Below are 19,591 nucleotides of genomic sequence, written 5' to 3'. Positions count from 1 at the left end.
GCGTGGTTTGGTTCTACAGATCAGACCAAATCATACAGCATTTATTAGCTTTTTATTAAGATTACGCAGAATTATTTAAGATTAACTCAATGTTGTGCCCCTTATTGGTTGTAGTTGGTTATTGTTGATGTCGTCGCTGCCTGCAAGTCATGTATGTAGTTAGTATGATTCCACGGTCAAAATAACGTGCATATGTTACATAGCTGTGGGGTGGGGGCAGGAAAGAATTGTTTGGTCATGATGCTCTGGTCATCATCGTGTGGGGCAGGCTTGACAGACCAACTAGTCTTTTCCTGTCCGTCAATTTTGTATGTTCTGTATGCAGTCAGTGTGACACAGTTATTGTAATTTGTGTCACGTATGTAGTCAATATCGTTGCAGCTAATGTAACTTGACTATGTAATTAGCGATGCCACAGAATTATTGTACATACGTGTGTCATGTATGTAGTCATTACATGTGTATCATGCATGTAGCCTGTGTAGCTTCACATACTTAACGTAATGTATGAACTTCAAAACAAAGTTAATTGGCTGTGAAGCATTCTGGGATATGGTATGGCTGCACAATTATTGCAAAATGCCTGTCATGTATGTAGTTGGTATATAGTGTTTTCCATGCAATGATTCATGTAGCAGTGCTACCTCTTAATTCTTTGGATATAATGCACATCAGTTTACATTGGCAAATGAGATCAAAAATCCGAATGCGTATTTTATGCAAATATTTTAGGAAAGTTGATCTTTCTGCTATTTTTACGAGATAGCTACTGGTGTTTACAATCCGCTACAGGTAAGACTGCGGTGTACTCCAACTCCAGTCTTAGCTGCTGTAAACTGTGAAGCCAATGAGCCGAAGAATATGTTCCATATTCCGGGATTGTAGTAATAGAGTGTGAGAAATGAAATATGACTGGAGGAAGAACTGCCTTTAGATTGAAGCTACTGAAGAGAAGGGGAAGAAATATGCAGCATATAAGTTTAATGTGAATGAGTCAGTTGTCAGGGATTGACAAAGGGAGGAAGCAGGAGTGAGGCTGAGTGCCTGAAAGAAGTTTCTGACAAGAAAAGTAAGAAAAGCAGTCAATAGAGTCAAAATTCAGCTACAAACTGTACCATATAGAAGAAAAAAAGAGCTTGCATTTATACAGTGCCTTTTGTGTCCTCAGGACATTCCAGAGAACTTTACAGCTAATGAATTACATTTGAAGTGTGGTCACTATTGTTATTATAGACAGTTTGCACTCAGCAACATCCTACAAACAACAAGTGAGATAAATAACCAGTTAATCTATTTTAATAATGTTGGGTGAGGACCAAGTGTTGGTCAGAACACTGGGAGAACTCACCTGTTCTTTTACAAATAGTGCCATGGAATGAAATCCACTAGTGTGCTAAGGAAGTGAAGCTAAGCCTGCCCACTCTGTGGTTAAATTTCGAAAGGACATTGCAATAGTGGATCAAACACTCATTATCCAACCTTCTCGAAAAGTTGGCCAATTTCTGAGAGTCCTGAAGGCAGATGGAAGGTGGCAGTCTCCAAGATATTGGAAATAATATTAAAAGCATCAGTCTGGCCAGCAAGGAGAACTGTGCATGTTGGTAACAATTGGCCACAGAACAGACCTGGCTGCAAACCAACCAGCTTCTTCATACAAACCCAACTGTGGTGCTTATATAAATGGCTATTGGAGTTGTATAAGTTGAAGCCAAGGATGACTTTTGATTGAAGATGCCACTGTAAAGTACAGCTTGAGAGAGTGGATGACCAGAGCAAATGCTGCAGTGAAGAGAATGCCCAGTGTTAGACCAAAGGAAGGACAGATAATCTCAAGCGCTCTTTGCCTTGGACTAAAAATAGTTGATTAAAAATCTCAATCTTTTTTATTTCTAAAGCCAGTTTAAACATTATGTGCCACCAATAGGGCACTAAATATTTTTAATGGGATAATATGAATTCCTTCCAAGCATCTGACCATGTGGCTATACTTCACGTGTGAGCCCAGATAGTGAGTGTTGGCGTGCAGTTTGACGGTGGAGGCAGGGTACACAGCTGAGCTGGATTCCATTCCCGTCTGACATCCCCTGACACTGGCTCAATGCCATTTAACCACCGAGCTGTCAGGAGGAGCCTGAAAAGAACGTTTTAAAGAAAATATATAAGAATGTTTAAAGATCATTAAGGTACACCAAATAACATGAAATCTCGATTATATCGTAGTATAAGAGGACAGGTTAATAATTTCAAAATATTGAGATTTTTGCTCATTCCTGCTCATCTGGAGTCTCTAGTGCCTGTCTTTTGCTCTCCAAGTCTTGCCGGCATGTGCTACATGTACTTGTTCTGTGTTCTTGAACTGGTCTGATTTGGCCTGGTATACTGCAAACTAGCCCCCTACAACAGGGTGTCCAAGGGGCAGCCTGTGGGCCAAATGCTTCTTTGGCTCCATGAAACATCTTCCCATACCTGTCGTCTTCATACAAACCCAACTCCAACAGCTTTGGTACTTAAGATCTTTAATGTTCCAGGCCTGGAGGACTGGATAAAGACTGCTTCTTGATTGGTCAAAATTCACCAAGCAGCCTTCAGGACTGGGAATTTTAAAGAGCTGAAGCTTCCAAGTTTTCAAGCTTTGGATGAGGGGGGAGAAGGATGATGGTATTGCTAATTTGAATACACGGGGAGGAGGCCTCACATGGTGTGAGGGTCTTACTTTCTTTGTTTATGGGGGACCTTGCTTTGAGTTGGGTTCTCAATTGTGCGGATCTTGCTTTTAGTGTGAATGGAGGAATCTCGGGCTGGATTTTGCTGTGGGCGGCGAGCGAACAACTTGCACTTGCCTGTAGACTTTTCATGGGCTTTTCCACAGCAAGTTCCTCTCATTGGACCCTCAATCCAAAGTGGCCCCCTCTCCTGGGCCCTCAATCCAAAGTGGCCCCCTCTCCTGGGCCCTCAATCCAAAGTGGCCCCCTCTCCTGGGCCCTCAATCCAATGTGGCCCCCTCTCCCGGGCCCCGAATCCAATGTTGCCTCCTCTCCCGGGCCCTCAATCCGACGCGGCCCCCTCTCCCGGGCCCTCAATCCGACGCGGCCCCCTCTCCCGGGCCCTCAATCCGACGCGGCCCCCTCTCCCGGGCCCTCAATCCGACGCGGCCCCCTCTCCCGGGCCCTCAATCCGACGCGGCCCCCTCTCCCGGGCCCTCAATCCGACGCGGCCCCCTCTCCCGGGCCCTCAATCCGACGCGGCCCCCTCTCCCGAGCCCTCAATCCGACGCGGCCCCCTCTCCCGGGTCCTCAATCCGACGCGGCCCCCTCTCCCGGGTCCTCAATCCGACGCGGCCCCCTCTCCCGGGCCCTCAATCCGACGCGGCCCCCTCTCCCGGGCCCTCAATCCGACGCGGCCCCCTCTCCCGGGCCCTCAATCCGACGCGGCCCCCTCTCCCGGGCCCTCAATCCGACGCGGCCCCCTCTCCCGGGCCCTCAATCCGACGCGGCCCCCTCTCCCGGGCCCTCAATCCGACGCGGCCCCCTCTCCCGGGCCCTCAATCCGACGCGGCCCCCTCTCCCGGGCCCTCAATCCGACGCGGCCCCCTCTCCCGGGCCCCCTCTCCGACGCGGCCCCCTCTCCGACGCGGCCCCCTCTCCGACGCGGCCCCCTCTCCGACGCGGCCCCCCAATCCGACGCGGGCCCGCTCTCCCGGGCCCCCAATCCGACGCGGGCCCCCAATCCGACGCGGCCCCCTCTCCCGGGCCCCCAATCCGACGCGGGCCCCCTCTCCCGGGCCCCCAATCCAGCGCGGGCCCCCTCTCCCGGGCCCCCAATCCGACGCGGGCCCGCTCTCCCGGGCCCCCAATCCGGCGCGGGCCCCCTCTCCCGGGCCCCCAATCCAGCGCGGGCCCCCTCTCCCGGGCCCCCAATCCAGCGCGGGCCCGCTCTCCCGGGCCCCCAATCCAACATGTCCCGCTCTCCAACGTGGCCCTTTCTCACTGGCATCTGGCACGTGTGAACGGGGTAAGCAACTGTATCCCATTAACCAATCAGATTGAGGCATTTTAATGAGCAGCACAGAGTCGGAACCAGGAAGTGTAAGATGGAATAGTGAATTCAATGTCAAATCAGGAACAGAAAGCAAAATGAAGGGTGAGAGACAGAAAGAAAAAGTAAAGAAGTAAAAAAACGTTTTAAATTCCCAACAACAATTAAAATCTGAAGGAATAAGACTCCCAATTTCTAAAAGTTAATTTTCAGTGCTGGAGAGGTTGTTTGGCAGTAATTAAGACTTATCACGCCGTTAAAAATGTGCTTAGTCTTGAAATGACTTGACGTACCTTTCTTTGGTGAGCTTAGTTCATATCCATCAAGTTAGTGCAGGGACTTCACGCTCTTTTATTCATTTGAATAGGAAGCCAGCCGGCAAGCTATTGTTATCGCGGAGCTTACAGAGGAGGGTTGCACCTGGTTCAGCAGCTTCCGGATTTCCGTGTTTGACTGTGCAGGTGTGGTCACCGGAAGTTACTGTCGGATTTGCACAGGAATAACAGTGAGCGCATTATTTTCACAGCAAAATCCGGCCTCTTATTTCTTTGTGGATGGCAGCTCGCAGTATTTTGCAGTCATGAGTCAATTCATTTTTTTGTCACTTGTATCTGGCCCCCACTCCCCCAGCTCCAAAAGGCCGACATCGCTGATCTACCCTGTACTCCAGTGCCAATTTATTAGTCTCGTGCTCCCCTCTCTGACTTGCAGTCAGCATGTGGAACAGTTAGTGCTGCATTCTCGTGCCCTTGGACTTTTCTCTTTGAATTTGGTGAGCCCAGTGATCTAGAAATATCTGTTTTCAAAAATGCACCCTCTTTGGTAGATTTCAGATTTTATCCATCGCTAAGTGAGTGGTGCTGAGAACAGACAATTCCTGCCAAATTCAAACACAGAGGCTCTGATTTTAGGCCTTGCCGCAGGGTTCCCCCGATCGCGCTCACACCCCCAACACGTTAGCTGTGGCTCAGTGGTAGCACTCTTGCCTCTGAGTCAGAAGGTTGTGGATTCAGGTCCCACTCCAGACTTGAGCACAAAATCTACGCTGACACTCCAGTTCACTACTGAGGGAGTGCTGCACACCAGAGGCGCTTTCTTCCGGATGAGACATTAAACCAAGGTCCCGTCTGCCCCCCTCAGATGGACGTAAAAGATCCCATAACACTATTTCGAAGAAGATCAGGGGAGTTCTCCTCAGCGTCCGGCCAATATTTATATCTCAACCAATATTACTTTTAAAAAAACCGATCACCTGGTCATTACCACATTGCTGTTTGTGGGAGCTTGCTGTGTGCAAATTGGCTGCTGAATTGTCTACATTACAACACTGACCATGCTTCAAAAGTACTTCATTGGTTGTAAAGCGCTTTGGGACGTACTGAGGTCATGAAAGGCATTGTATAAATGCAAGTCTTCCTTCTTCTTCCTTACCTGACTGCCGGGGCTTGCATGCACCATTTTCTCCCCCCCCCCCACAGTAGTTGGGGCCAGTAACTCTGCTGCTTAGGAATACAGCACTGACCGTTCAAGCTCCTGGTCTTGTACTGACCTGAAGTTACGAGAGGAGAGCAGGAGACTAGCTCCAGAGAGTAAGGAGGCTCCCGCAGTATTTACAGCATACTAGACTGAGTGAGGCCATGTTTAGGAACACTGAACGGGCTTACAGCATACAGGGCTGAGTGAGGCCATGTTTAGGATCACTGAACGGGCTTACAGCATACAGGGCTGAGTGCGGCCATGTTTAGGATCACTGAACGGGCTTACAGCATACAGGGCTGAGTGCGGCCATGTTTAGGATCACTGAACGGGCTTACAGCATACAGGGCTGAGTGAGGTCATGTTTAGGAACACTGAACGGGCTTACAGCATACAGGGCTTAGTGAGGTCGTGTTTAGGAACAGGGAACAGCCTTGCAGTATACAGGGCTGAGTGAGGCCATGTTTAGGAACACTATTGTAGCGAGAACAGGAGAACTGGTGAAGGAGCGACCAAGACTGTGCAAGGAGCAGCTGAGCACAGCCACAGAATTACTTTGATAGGTCGAGGTTTTACTTCAACATATCAGCAAATTGTATACAATTTGCTGCTACAGACTAGACCCTAGCCAAAACTTTGGTTTATCAAGACTTTACTGTATGTCTTTCTGCTGTTCCTTCAGCACTGAGTATGCAATACAGTAATGTGTCAGAAATCATTCTGCAGCCAGTAATGGAATTGATTTTGTTTTATTTTGTTTTTTTTCCAGAGAGAAGTCAAGACAGTGTGATTTTGGTACTCTCTGATTCTAACTCAACACAGGACGTCTTCACAGATGCAGCCAGCTCCCAGGACAGCAGCAGGAAGATCCACTCTGGGAAAGGTAGCCCTTCGTCTTCATCAACTGTGGAGGCTACTGTGTTGTCCAGGGAGAGCCATGGGAAACTGGAGGAAGAGGATTTGGAGGGACGAGTTTCTTCTGAGCATTGTAGAGGAGGCAGTGTGGAGATCACAGAAGCCATAGATGCTTTGGCTTTGAGATTGGCAGAGCGTGCAGGTCACAGGGTGCCTATGGAGGCAGCTGTGCTGTCCAGGGAGAATTATAGGAAGTTGGAGGAAGAGGACTCGGTGGGACGCGTCTGTTCTGAGCTTTGTCGAGGCAGCAATGTGGAGATCACTGAAGGCATAGATGCTTTGGCTTTGAGATTGGCAGAACAAGCAGGGGCAAAATTGTGCATAGAGTCTCAGTGTCAGACTAATACCATTACTGCTGCTAATGTCACCCCCACCAGGGCCTCCTCCTCATCTCAGTGTGACTCAAAAAAGAAAACAACGGAAGCATCAGGAGAGATGAAAGACACCTACAGGTTGGAGGACCTCCCTCAGAGCCTGCTGGGAGACGAGAGGGAGCAGCGTCGAGTCCTTACTGAGCAGTGTATCAGAGCCCTCCATCTGTGTCTCAGTCGATTCCCTCAGCACTACAAGAGTCTTTACAGACTGGCTTATCTGTACATATACAGCAAAACACACAAGGTAAGTGAATGCCATCCGTCTTTTTAGTAAACCTTATTCAGATTTTAGCAATCAATAGCTGTTTGAAATGATAAACTTTGTGTGACTGAAGAGGTGTGGATGATAGAAGTACTAAGAAAGTAGTGTTATAAAAGCATAAGATCAAGAACCACTGATATTGTGGGTGGCTGGTGGGGGGGTGGGGGGGAATTCTACCTTTAGAACCATTTGTTAGTGACTGATTTGAGATTCCGTGATTAACGATATTACATGCAGATTCTTTCATTGTTCTAGCAGTACCAGTTTCAAAACGCAGCACTTTGAAGAGAATTAACATTTTTTGTGTGTGTAATTATTTTGTCAAGAGCAATTGCTGTTGCCCTTTTTGAAAGAACTGAGTGGGAGGAGCTACTCTGCTTGGCCCTGTGACAGCTGAATTTAACCCCCCTTCCCTCTATCCTTTCGGGATGATTTTAAATCAATAGCATGAATAGGAAGGGCGCTGGGGAGTTGAACACATTCCTATCAGCCGTTGCTCTGTTTTGCTCTCCTATCACCGCAATACTTTAAATGGCAACTCTCCCTCCCAGTTCCCAACTTCACCCAGGTTCCTGTTGGTTAATTTAAAATCAGTGACAGCCCTCCAGAATTACAATCAGCAGAGGGAGCAATGACTGGTCAGGTGAGAGAGTTGTAATTTAATTATTGCAGCACTGGAGGAGTGGAGTGAATATAACAGAATCGGTGAAATTACAGCACAAAAGGTGGCCATTTGGCCCATTGTTTTTCAACTCGAGTGATCTACTCTAATCACATTTCCCTGCTTTTTTTCTCCTCTCCTTCGTTTGTCCCTCAATCGTCACTTGTGATAAAACATTCTATGTTCTAATAAATATCTGTGAAAAAAATTCTTCGAACTTCCCCCTTTGTCGTTCTTCTACTGATAATCTAGAGGCTGTGTCCCCTTGTTACTGATTCAGCAGCCAGTAGAAGCAATCTTTCACTACTCTCAAAATCTTTTACAATTTTGAAAACCTCCTCCCTTAGCCAGTGAGAAAAGCCCAAGTTCGTGAGCCTTTCTTGTTAACTGTCACCTCTCCTGCTAGTATCATTCCAGTAAATCTAAAAACAAAAGCAAAATACTGTGAATGCTGGAAATCTGAAATAAAAACAGAAAATGTTGGAAACACTCAGTAGGTCAGGCAGCATCTGTGGAGAAAGAAACAGGGTTAACATTTAAGGTTGATGAATCAGAACTAGACGATGTTAGAGATTAACAGTTTTTAAGCAAGTACAGACTCAGGCAAAAAGTGGTGTGGTGGGGGGGAGGTCGAAAGATTCCAATAAATCTTCTCTGTATCCTTTCCATGACTCAAATCCTTCCTGTAATCAGGTGCCCAGAATTGCAATAATCCAACTGTGGCCTAAGCAGGGTCTTATACAAGTTCAACATCACTATCTTGCTGTTATATTCAGTTCCTATGTGTATACATAAAATCCAGAATCCCATTTGTCTTTTTATGGCTTTTTCTACCCGTATTTGCACCTTTTAAAGATCTGTGTATCTGCACCTTAACTCTCTCTGATCCTTCACGTTTAAGACTGTTACCATTTAGGGTATACTTCCTTTCACTGTTCTTTTTTTCCGAATGTATTACTTCAGATTTCCCTGCATTGAATTGCATTTGTCACCTTCTGCCCACTGTTTGTGTCCTCTTGCCACCTTCTGTATTTTTCCTCACACTTTGCCTTGTCCCTAATTTGGCATAATCATTAAAGTTTGATATTATTCCTCTTGTGCCTGTGGCCAAATCATATAAATGGAAAACGACACAATTCTCAGCACAGATCCCTGGGGCACACTACTCCCACATCCTGCCAACCTGAAAACATCTATTTACTCCTACTCTCTGATTTCTGTACCTAGCCATCCCTCTATCCATGCAGCTACATTACCTTTAACACCATGTGCCTCAGTCTTCATTAAAAGTCTCTTATATGGCACCTTAACATTCACCGCATTCCTTTTATGTATACACTCTGTGATTTTCTTGAAAAATTGAATTAAGTTAGTCAAGTACAACTTGCCCTTTACAAATCCGTGCTGGCTGTCTCCCATTCGCCCACATCTTTCTAAGCTCTATCTTTCCACCACCTCTCTCGATCCTTCACTGCCTCTGTTATGGATTTGCTTGTCTGATATTCAGTCGTAGATGAGCCATAACTACTTAGACATTGGGAAAACCAAAACCATTGTCTTCAGCCCCTGCTGCAAACTACGTACCCTCGCCATCAACTCTACCCCCCTCTCTGTTCGGTGTCTCAAACTGAACCAGACTGTAAGCAACCTGCCTAGTCTGTTTGACCCCAAGTTGAATTTCTGAACCCGTAGCCTCTCCATCCTTAAATCTGCCTACATTCACCGCTAACATCGCTCGCCTCCACCCCTACCGTAGACCATCTGTCACTCAAACGCTCATTCATGCATTTATCACTTCCAAACTCGATTACTCCAATGCTCTCCTGTCCGGCCTCCCCACCTCCACTCTCCATGAGCCTCAGCTCATCTAATACTGCTGTCCATATCCTCCACCGTCCACTCATATATCAGCCCTATCCTCGCTGTCGTACATTAGCTTCTGGTCCCCTAATGCCTCAAATTTAAAATTCTCATCCTTGTGTTTAAATCCTGTTATGGTCTTGCCCCTCCCTATCTCTGTAACCTTCTCCAGCCCTGCAGCCCCTCTTCTCTGAACTCTCTATTCCTCTGATACTGGCCTCTGGTGCATTAACTCCCCATTGTGGTCATGCCTTCAGCCTCCCAGATTCTCTCTAAATCTTCGCCTTTTAAGTTCCTAATACCCAAATCACCCCTCCGATTCTCTCTTCCACTATTTTTTTCTTATACCTCTGTGAAGAATCTTGGGGTGTTTTTCTATGTTGAAAGCAGTGTATAAATGATAGTAGTTGTCGCTGATGTTAAATGTTTATTAATTTTGTCCTGTATTGTGGACCCTAGATATTTACCCATAACAGAGGTAAGGCTGACTGCCCTATAAATTCCTGGCCTATCCCTTCTCTCCTTTCTCAAATGTTTTCCACCTTCCAGTCCTTTGGCAGAAATTGTGTTTCTGAAGATTTTTAGGCAATTGTGGTCACTGCTTCCAGTATCTGCTCCCTAACCACCTTCAGTATTCTGGGGATGCATAACATCTGTGCCTGGTGGCATTTCTACTCTGAGTGCTGTTACTATTTTTATTACAGTTTTGTTTTGAATATTTCTCTCCAGTAGTGGCTCGTCAACATCCTCCTCTCATTGCCTCTGTAAAAACTGAAGCAAAATATTTATTAAACATCCCTGCCATTCCCTCATTCTCAAATACAAATGCCCATTTGTCTCTAAAAGCTCCCATCCTTTCTTTAGACGATCTTTATATGCTTATAAATGCCCTTGCAATTTAGCTTTCTGTTGACCACCGGTGCTCTTTCGTATCACACTTAGCTTTTCTAATCTCCCCTCTTTGTTTCCTTTCTATACTTTTCATCTTTCTTTGTTTTTCTGTGTTGTTCCCCTGTATTTACCATGTGCCTCTTTAAACTAATTTTTGCTCTAACTTGCTGTTACAAAGCCCCAGTCTTTATTGCAACCCATTTACACCTAGTTGGAAAGAACATCCTATACCTCATTCGTCTCATATTTAAATAGCTCCCACAACTGGTCTGCTGTTCGATGTGCCATTTTTTTCCAACCATTTAATCTGGGTTAAGGTCCTTTTTACCTCACTAAAATTAGCTTGTCTCCAGTCGAACACTTTTATCTCGGGCTCCTCTTTTTCTTCATCCATTTTCAATATGAGCCAAATTAGATTTATGGTCAATGTTTTGCAAGTGTTCTACCTCCAGGTCACTTACTTATCCTGCTTCATTACCAAGAAACAAATCTATTAATCAATGCATTCTTCCTTGTTGAACATGCAACATACTGGTTAAGGAAATAGCCTTGAATAGATTCTAAGTACTCCTCTCTATGACAATTTCGACACTGCCCCCTGCATTGCAGGGGGCATAGGATTTTGGGGTTGGAGTTTAGCTTCAGATAAATTGGAAACATTTTCATGTGTGGCATCAGCATGTGGTTTGGTCGGAACCTATCAAAGTTGACTTTACTCCTAGTTTTAAAACTGAGATTGATTGGATTTTGTTAGGTAAGGGTATTAAGGGATATGGAAACAAGGGTAAATGGAGTTCAGATGTGTATCAGCAATGATCTAACTGAATGGTGGAACAAGCTCGAGGGGCTGAATGGCCTACTGTTGTTCCTATAGTGTATGTAGGATGCCGATTATCTATGGTGTATGTTGAATGCAAATTATCTGCGGTATATGTAGAATGCAGATTATCTATGGTGTATGTAGAATGCAGATTATCTGCGGCGTACGTAGGATGCAGATTATCTATGGTGTATGTAGAATGCAGATTATCTGCGGCGTACGTAGGATGCAGATTATCTATGGTGTATGTAGAATGCAGATTATCTGCGGCGTACGTAGGATGCAGATTATCTATGGTGTATGTAGAATGCAGATTATCTGCGGCGTACGTAGGATGCAGATTATCTGCGGCGTACGTAGGGTGCAGATTATCTGCGGCGTACGTAGGGTGCAGATTATCTGCGGCGTACGTAGGATGCAGATTATCTGCGGCGTACGTAGGATGCAGATTATCTGCGGCGTACGTAGGGTGCAGATTATCTATGGTGTATGTAGAATGCAGATTATCTGCGGCGTACGTAGGATGCAGATTATCTGCGGCGTACGTAGGATGCAGATTATCTGCGGCGTACGTAGGATGCAGATTATCTGCGGCGTACGTAGGATGCAGATTATCTGCGGCGTACGTAGGATGCAGATTATCTGCGGCGTACGTAGGATGCAGATTATCTGCGGCGTACGTAGGATGCAGATTATTTACATTGTCTGGATGCCGATTATCTATGGTGTATGTAGGATGCAGATTATCTATGGTGTATGTAGGATGCCGATTATCTATGGTGTATGTAGGATGCAGATTATCTATGGCGTATGTAGGATGCAGATTATCTATGGCGTATGTAGAATGCAGATTATCTATGGCGTATGTAGAATGCAGATTTATCTATGGTGTATGATGGATGCAGATTATTTGCATTGTATGATGGATGCAGATTATTTATGGCGTATGTAGGTTGCAGATTATCTATGGCGTATGTAGGTTGCAGATTATCTATGGCGTATGTAGGATGCAGATTATCAATGGCGTATGTAGGATGCAGATTATCAATGGCGTATGTAGGATGCAGATTATCTGGGTGTATGTAGGATGCATATTATCTGCGGTGTATGTAGGATGCATATTATCTGCGGTGTAAGTAGGATGCAGATTATGGTGTATGGCTGATGTAGATTATTTGTGGACTATGAAGGATGCAGATTATTTGTGGTGTGTGTAGGATTCAGATTATCTGTAGTGTATGTTGGATGCAGATTATTTGCATTGTATAATGGATGCAGATTATTGTGTATATAAAATATAGATTACTTGGGCTATATGTAGTATGTGGATTATTTGTGGTATGTGTAAAATATTTGTAAAATGCAGATTGTTTGCGGTGTATGCGGGATGCAGATTGTTTGCGGTGTATGCGGGATGCAGATTGTTTGCGGTGTATGCGGGATGCAGATTGTTTGCGGAGTATGCGGGATGCAGATTGTTTGCGGAGTATGCGGGATGCAGATTGTTTGCGGAGTATGCGGGATGCAGATTGTTTGCGGAGTATGCGGGATGCAGATTGTTTGCGGAGTATGCGGGATGCAGATTGTTTGCGGAGTATGCGGGATGCAGATTGTTTGCGGTGTATGCGGGATGCAGATTGTTTGCGGTGTATGCGGGATGCAGATTGTTTGCGGAGTATGCGGGATGCAGATTGTTTGCGGAGTATGCGGGATGCAGATTGTTTGCGGAGTATGCGGGATGCAGATTGTTTGCGGAGTATGCGGGATGCAGATTGTTTGCGGAGTATGCGGGATGCAGATTGTTTGCGGAGTATGCGGGATGCAGATTGTTTGCGGAGTATGCGGGATGCAGATTGTTTGCGGAGTATGCGGGATGCAGATTGTTTGCGGAGTATGCGGGATGCAGATTGTTTGCGGAGTATGCGGGATGCAGATTGTTTGCGGTGTATGCGGGATGCAGATTGTTTGCGGTGTATGCGGGATGCAGATTGTTTGCGGTGTATGCGGGATGCAGATTGTTTGCGGTGTATGCGGGATGCAGATTGTTTGCGGTGTATGCGGGATGCAGATTGTTTGCGGTGTATGCGGGATGCAGATTGTTTGCGGAGTATGTATTTAGGACTGAGATCAGGAGAAATTTCTTCACTCACAGGGTGGTGAACCTGTGGAATTCTCTACCACAGAAGGCTGTGGAGGCCAAGTCACTCAATATATTTAAGATGTGGAGATGCCGGTGATGGACTGGGGTTAACAATTGTAAACAATTTTACAACACCAAGTTATAGTCCAACGATTTTATTTTTAATCCCACAAGCTTTCGGGGGCTTTCCCTTCCTCAGGCGGTGTGGAAATGACAGTTTCGAATCCTTTGCATTTTAAGATCACATAACAAAGCCTGGTGATAACTGCCCGTTGCCAAGGCAATCACAGTGAGCAGACAGAAAGGTGTCATCTAAAAGGCCACTGAATATACAACCCCCCAAAAAAAAAGAGAGAGAGACAGAACGAAGACAGTCAATGACCCGTTATATTAAAAACAGATAACATTTGTTCGCTGGTGGGGTTACGTGTAGTATGACATGAACCCAAGATCCTGGTTGAGGCCGTCCTCATGGGTGAGGAACTTGGCTATCAATTTCTGCTCGACGATTTTGCGTTGTCGTGTGTCTCGAAGGCCGCCTTGGAGTATGTTTACCCGAAGGTCGGTGGCTGAATGTCTATGACTGCTGAAGTGTTCCCCGACAGGGAGAGAACCCTCCTGTTTGGCGATTGTTGCGCGGTGTCCGTTCATCCGTTGTCGCAGCGTCTGCATGGTCTCGCCAATGTACCATGCTCTGGGGCATCCTTTCCTGCAACGTATGAGGTAGACAACGTTGGCCGAGTCACAGGAGTATGAACCGTGCACCTGGTGGGTGGTGTCCTCTCGTGTGATGGTGGTATCTGTGTCGATGATCTGGCATGTCTTGCAGAGGTTACCGTGGCAGGGTTGTGTGGTGTCGTGGACGCTGTTCTCCTGAAGGCTGGGTAATTTGCTGCGAACGATGGTTTGTTTGAGGTTGGGTGGCTGTTTAAAGGCGAGTAGTGGAGGTGTGGGGATGGCCATAGCGAGGTGTTCGTCATCATTGATGACATGTTGAAGGCTGCGGAGAACATGGCGTAGTTTCTCCGCTCCGGGGAAGTACTGGACGACGAAGGGTACTCTGTTGGTTGCGTCCTGTGTTAGTCTTCTGAGGAGGTCTACGCGATTTTTCGCTGTGGCCCGTCGGAACTGTCGATCGATGAGTCGAGCATCATATCCCGTTCTTACTAGGGCGTCTTTCAGCGTCTGTAGGTGTCCATCGCGTTCCTCCTCGTCTGAGCAGACCCTGTGTATTCGCAGGGCCTGTCCATAGGGGATGGCCTCTTTGACGTGGTTAGGGTGGAAGCTGGAAAAGTGGAGCATTGTGAGATTGTCCGTGGGCTTGCGGTAGAGTGAGGTGCTGAGGTGCCCGTCTTTGATGGAGATTCGTGTGTCCAAGAAAGAAACTGATTCTGAGGAGTAGTCCATGGTGAGCTTGATGGTGGGATGGAACTTGTTGATGTTATCGTGTAGTCTCTTTAGTGATTCCTCACCGTGTGTCCATAGAAAGAAAATGTCGTCGATGTATCTGTTGTATAGTGTTGGTTGGAGGTCCTGTGCAGTGAAGAAGTCCTGCTCGAACTTGTGCATGAAAATGTTGGCGTATTGGGGTGCGAATTTGGTCCCCATGGCTGTTCCGTGTGTTTGGGTAAAGAACTGGTTATTGAAGGTGAAGACATTGTGATCCAGGATGAAGCGGATGAGTTGTAGGATGGCGTCTGGAGATTGGCTGTTGTTGGTGTTGAGTATTGATGCTGTCGCATCGATGCCGTCATCGTGGGGGATACTGGTGTATAGTGCCGAGACGTCCATCGTGGTGAGAAGTGTTCCTGGTTCAACAGGTCCGTGGGTGCTGAGTTTTTGTAGAAAGTCTGTAGTGTTGCGACAGAAGCTGGGGGTTCCCTGCACGATGGGTTTCAGGATGCCCTCGATGTATCCAGAGAGGTTCTCACACAGGGTTTCATTGTCTGATACGATAGGACGTCCGGGTGTGTTGGCTTTGTGTATCTTTGGGAGGCAGTAGAAGTCTCCCACGCGGGGATACATCGAGGGCATCCTGAAACCCATCGTGCAGGGAACCCCCAGCTTCTGTCGCGACACTACAGACTTTCTACAAAAACTCAGTACCCACGGACCTGTTGAACCAGGAACACTTCTCACCACGATGGACGTCTCGGCACTATACACCAGTATCCCCCACGATGACGGCATCGATGCGACAGCATCAATACTCAACACCAACAACAGCCAATCTCCAGACGCCATCCTACAACTCATCCGCTTCATCCTGGATCACAATGTCTTCACCTTCAATAACCAGTTCTTTACCCAAACACACGGAACAGCCATGGGGACCAAATTCGCACCCCAATACGCCAACATTTTCATGCACAAGTTCGAGCAGGACTTCTTCACTGCACAGGACCTCCAACCAACACTATACACCAGATACATCGACGACATTTTCTTTCTATGGACACACGGTGAGGAATCACTAAAGAGACTACACGATAACATCAACAAGTTCCATCCCACCATCAAGCTCACCATGGACTACTCCTCAGAATCAGTTTCTTTCTTGGACACACGAATCTCCATCAAAGACGGGCACCTCAGCACCTCACTCTACCGCAAGCCCACGGACAATCTCACAATGCTCCACTTTTCCAGCTTCCACCCTAACCACGTCAAAGAGGCCATCCCCTATGGACAGGCCCTGCGAATACACAGGGTCTGCTCAGACGAGGAGGAACGCGATGGACACCTACAGACGCTGAAAGACGCCCTAGTAAGAACGGGATATGATGCTCGACTCATCGATCGACAGTTCCGACGGGCCACAGCGAAAAATCGCGTAGACCTCCTCAGAAGACTAACACGGGACGCAACCAACAGAGTACCCTTCGTCGTCCAGTACTTCCCCGGAGCGGAGAAACTACGCCATGTTCTCCGCAGCCTTCAACATGTCATCAATGATGACGAACACCTCGCTATGGCCATCCCCACACCTCCACTACTCGCCTTTAAACAGCCACCCAACCTCAAACAAACCATCGTTCGCAGCAAATTACCCAGCCTTCAGGAGAACAGCGTCCACGACACCACACAACCCTGCCACGGTAACCTCTGCAAGACATGCCAGATCATCGACACAGATACCACCATCACACGAGAGGACACCACCCACCAGGTGCACGGTTCATACTCCTGTGACTCGGCCAACGTTGTCTACCTCATACGTTGCAGGAAAGGATGCCCCAGAGCATGGTACATTGGCGAGACCATGCAGACGCTGCGACAACGGATGAACGGACACCGCGCAACAATCGCCAAACAGGAGGGTTCTCTCCCTGTCGGGGAACACTTCAGCAGTCATAGACATTCAGCCACCGACCTTCGGGTAAACATACTCCAAGGCGGCCTTCGAGACACACGACAATGCAAAATCGTCGAGCAGAAATTAATAGCCAAGTTCCGCACCCATGAGGACGGCCTCAACCAGGATCTTGGGTTCATGTCACACTACACGTAACCCCACCAGCGAACAAATGTTATCTGTTTTTAATATAACGGGTCATTGACTGTCTTCGTTCTGTCTCTCTCTCTTTTTTTGGGGGGTTGTATATTCAGTGGCCTTTTAGATGACACCTTTCTGTCTGCTCACTGTGATTGCCTTGGCAACGGGCAGTTATCACCAGGCATTGTTATGCGATCTTAAAATGCAAAGGATTCGAAACTGTCATTTCCACACCGCCTGAGGAAGGGGAAAGCCCCCGAAAGCTTGTGGGATTAAAAATAAAATCGTTGGACTATAACTTGGTGTTGTAAAATTGTTTACAATATATTTAAGAAAGAGCTAGACAGATTTCTAGACACAAAAGGCATCAAGGGATATGGGAGAGAGCAGGAATATGGTATTGAGATAGAGGATCAGCCATGATCATGAATGGCAGAGCAGGCTCGAAGGGCCGAATGGCCTACTCCTTCTCCTATTTTCTATGTAAACTGTAGATTATTTGGGGTGCATGTAGGACACAGATTATTTGGTGTTTGTAGGTTGCAATTTTTTTTGTAGATTATTTGCGGTGTATGTAGGATGCAGATTATTTGCGGTGTATGTAGGGTGCAGATTATATGCAGTGTATGTAGGGTGCAGATTATATGCAGTGTATGTAGGGTGCAGATTATATGCAGTATATGTAGGGTGCAGATTATATGCAGTATATGTAGGGTGCAGATTATATGCAGTGTATGTAGGGTGCAGATTATATGCAGTGTATGTAGGGTGCAGATTATATGCAGTGTATGTAGGGTGCAGATTATATGCAGTATATGTAGGGTGCAGATTATATGCAGTATATGTAGGGTGCAGATTATATGCAGTATATGTAGGGTGCAGATTATATGCAGTGTATGTAGGGTGCAGATTATATGCAGTGTATGTAGGGTGCAGATTATATGCAGTGTATGTCGGATGCAGATTATTTGCTGTGTATGTTGGATGCAGATTATTTGAGTTGTCTGTCGAATGAAGGTTATTTGTAATGTTTGTCGGATGCAGATTATTCGGGGAGTTTGTCGGATGCAGATTATTCGGGGAGTTTGTCGGCTGCAGGTTATTTGGGGAGTATGTTGGATGCAGGTTATTTGGGGAGTATGTTGGATGCAGGTTATTTGGGGAGTATGTCGGATGCAGATTATTCGGGGAGTATGTCGGATGCAGGTTATTCGGGGAGTATATCGGATGCAGGTTATTCGGGGAGTATGTCGGATGCAGGTTATTCGGGGAGTATATCGGATGCAGGTTATTCGGGGAGTATGTTGGATGCAGATTATTCGGGGAGTATATCGGATGCAGGTTATTCGGGGAGTATATCGGATGCAGGTTATTCGGGGAGTATGTTGGATGCAGATTATTCGGGGAGTATATCGGATGCAGGTTATTCGGGGAGTATGTCGGATGCAGATTATTTGGGGAGTATGGCGGCTGCAAATCATTTGCCCTGTATGTAAGTTTGCAGCAGAGTGAGAGAGGGACAATATGCATACCATAAGATGTTGAGAGCTCTGTATTGGGGATAGGGCTACAATTTAAAAAAGTTATATGAAAGGCGGTATAGCTTTACGTAATCATTGACCGTAATTGCCTTTAATCCATAAAGACTCCCAGCCTGTAAGAATAAAAGGCAGGGAAATGGTTGAGTTGGAGAGGGGGAGTTTGAATAGGAAGGAGCTGAGAGGGATAAGACTTGACTGGAAAGTAACACCTATCACTGTCTTGTGCATCGCTGTATGGAAAGACACAACGTGGGTGAATAATCCTCACTTGTTTTAGAATAACGTCTGCATGTCCAATTGACCTACCTCAGCCTGTTACACGTGGTGTCAGAAGAGGGGTCTTGGCCCTCTTTGAAAGGCTAAGACCCACCATCATGGAGAAAATGCTGAGAGCATTCATGCATATCACATTGGCACAACAGGAACTCCAACGAGAAATTAATCTGATCACGTTGGTAAAAGTGGAAGGAACAGAGGCTGAGATTGAGGAGTTGATGCAGAGATTGGTGTCGGGAGGATCTAAGGCCACAGACCCACCGACTACCCAGCCCAGCTTAGTGTTAAAAAAGATGACTCTGAACGGCAATGCGGAGGCTTACCTTCTGGCCTTCGACCGACATGTAGAGTGAGAAAAGTGACCAAAAGAACTGGTTCCTTTTTTGGTAGGAGATGCACAAAAGGCAAACTTTGACTTGAAACAGATGGAGGCAGATGATTACCAGACACTGAAGGTGGAAATCCTAGCTCGTACTGGAGTAAACCCCAAGGTGAGAGCTCGATGGTTTGAAACCTGTGCCTATGAGGTGGGGAAACCTCTAAGATCACAAATGTACGACCTGATACACCCCTGGCCCGGCAATGGCTGCAGCCCCAGACAAAAAACCTGGTAAAAATCATGGAGCAGGCAGTCATGAACCAGTTCATCTGAGCTCTACCCCCGAACGTCAGAAGATGGGTAGGACAAGGAGAGCTGGCGGACGCCAGGAGTTAGTGGCTGTAGTAGAACGACATCTGGTGGCAGTGGAACTGGTTCATGATCGAGGAGACGTCCGCTCCAGCACCTGATGGCACCCCCCCAGCCCGAAGAAATGCAGAGATCCGGGTAAAACTGTATAGGGGA

General features: G+C 46.7%; 1 protein-coding gene across 3 annotated transcripts in view; it reads left to right on the top strand.

Annotated features, from left to right (window-relative positions):
- cabin1 (calcineurin binding protein 1) overlaps positions 1-19,591 on the top strand; it is a 483,310-nt gene that overhangs the window by 173,237 nt on the left and 290,482 nt on the right. For all 3 annotated transcript variants that reach the window (XM_068005469.1, XM_068005470.1, XM_068005468.1), the window contains exon 27: positions 6,281-7,044. In XM_068005469.1, coding sequence (XP_067861570.1) covers positions 6,281-7,044 — 764 coding nt within the window. The remainder of the gene's footprint in view (positions 1-6,280; positions 7,045-19,591) is intronic.

Source organism: Heptranchias perlo, chromosome 25, assembly GCF_035084215.1.
Source record: "Heptranchias perlo isolate sHepPer1 chromosome 25, sHepPer1.hap1, whole genome shotgun sequence".
Lineage (NCBI taxonomy): Eukaryota > Metazoa > Chordata > Chondrichthyes > Hexanchiformes > Hexanchidae > Heptranchias > Heptranchias perlo.
Note: the sequence above shows the minus strand (reverse complement) of the source record. Positions and strands in the feature narration are given on the sequence as shown.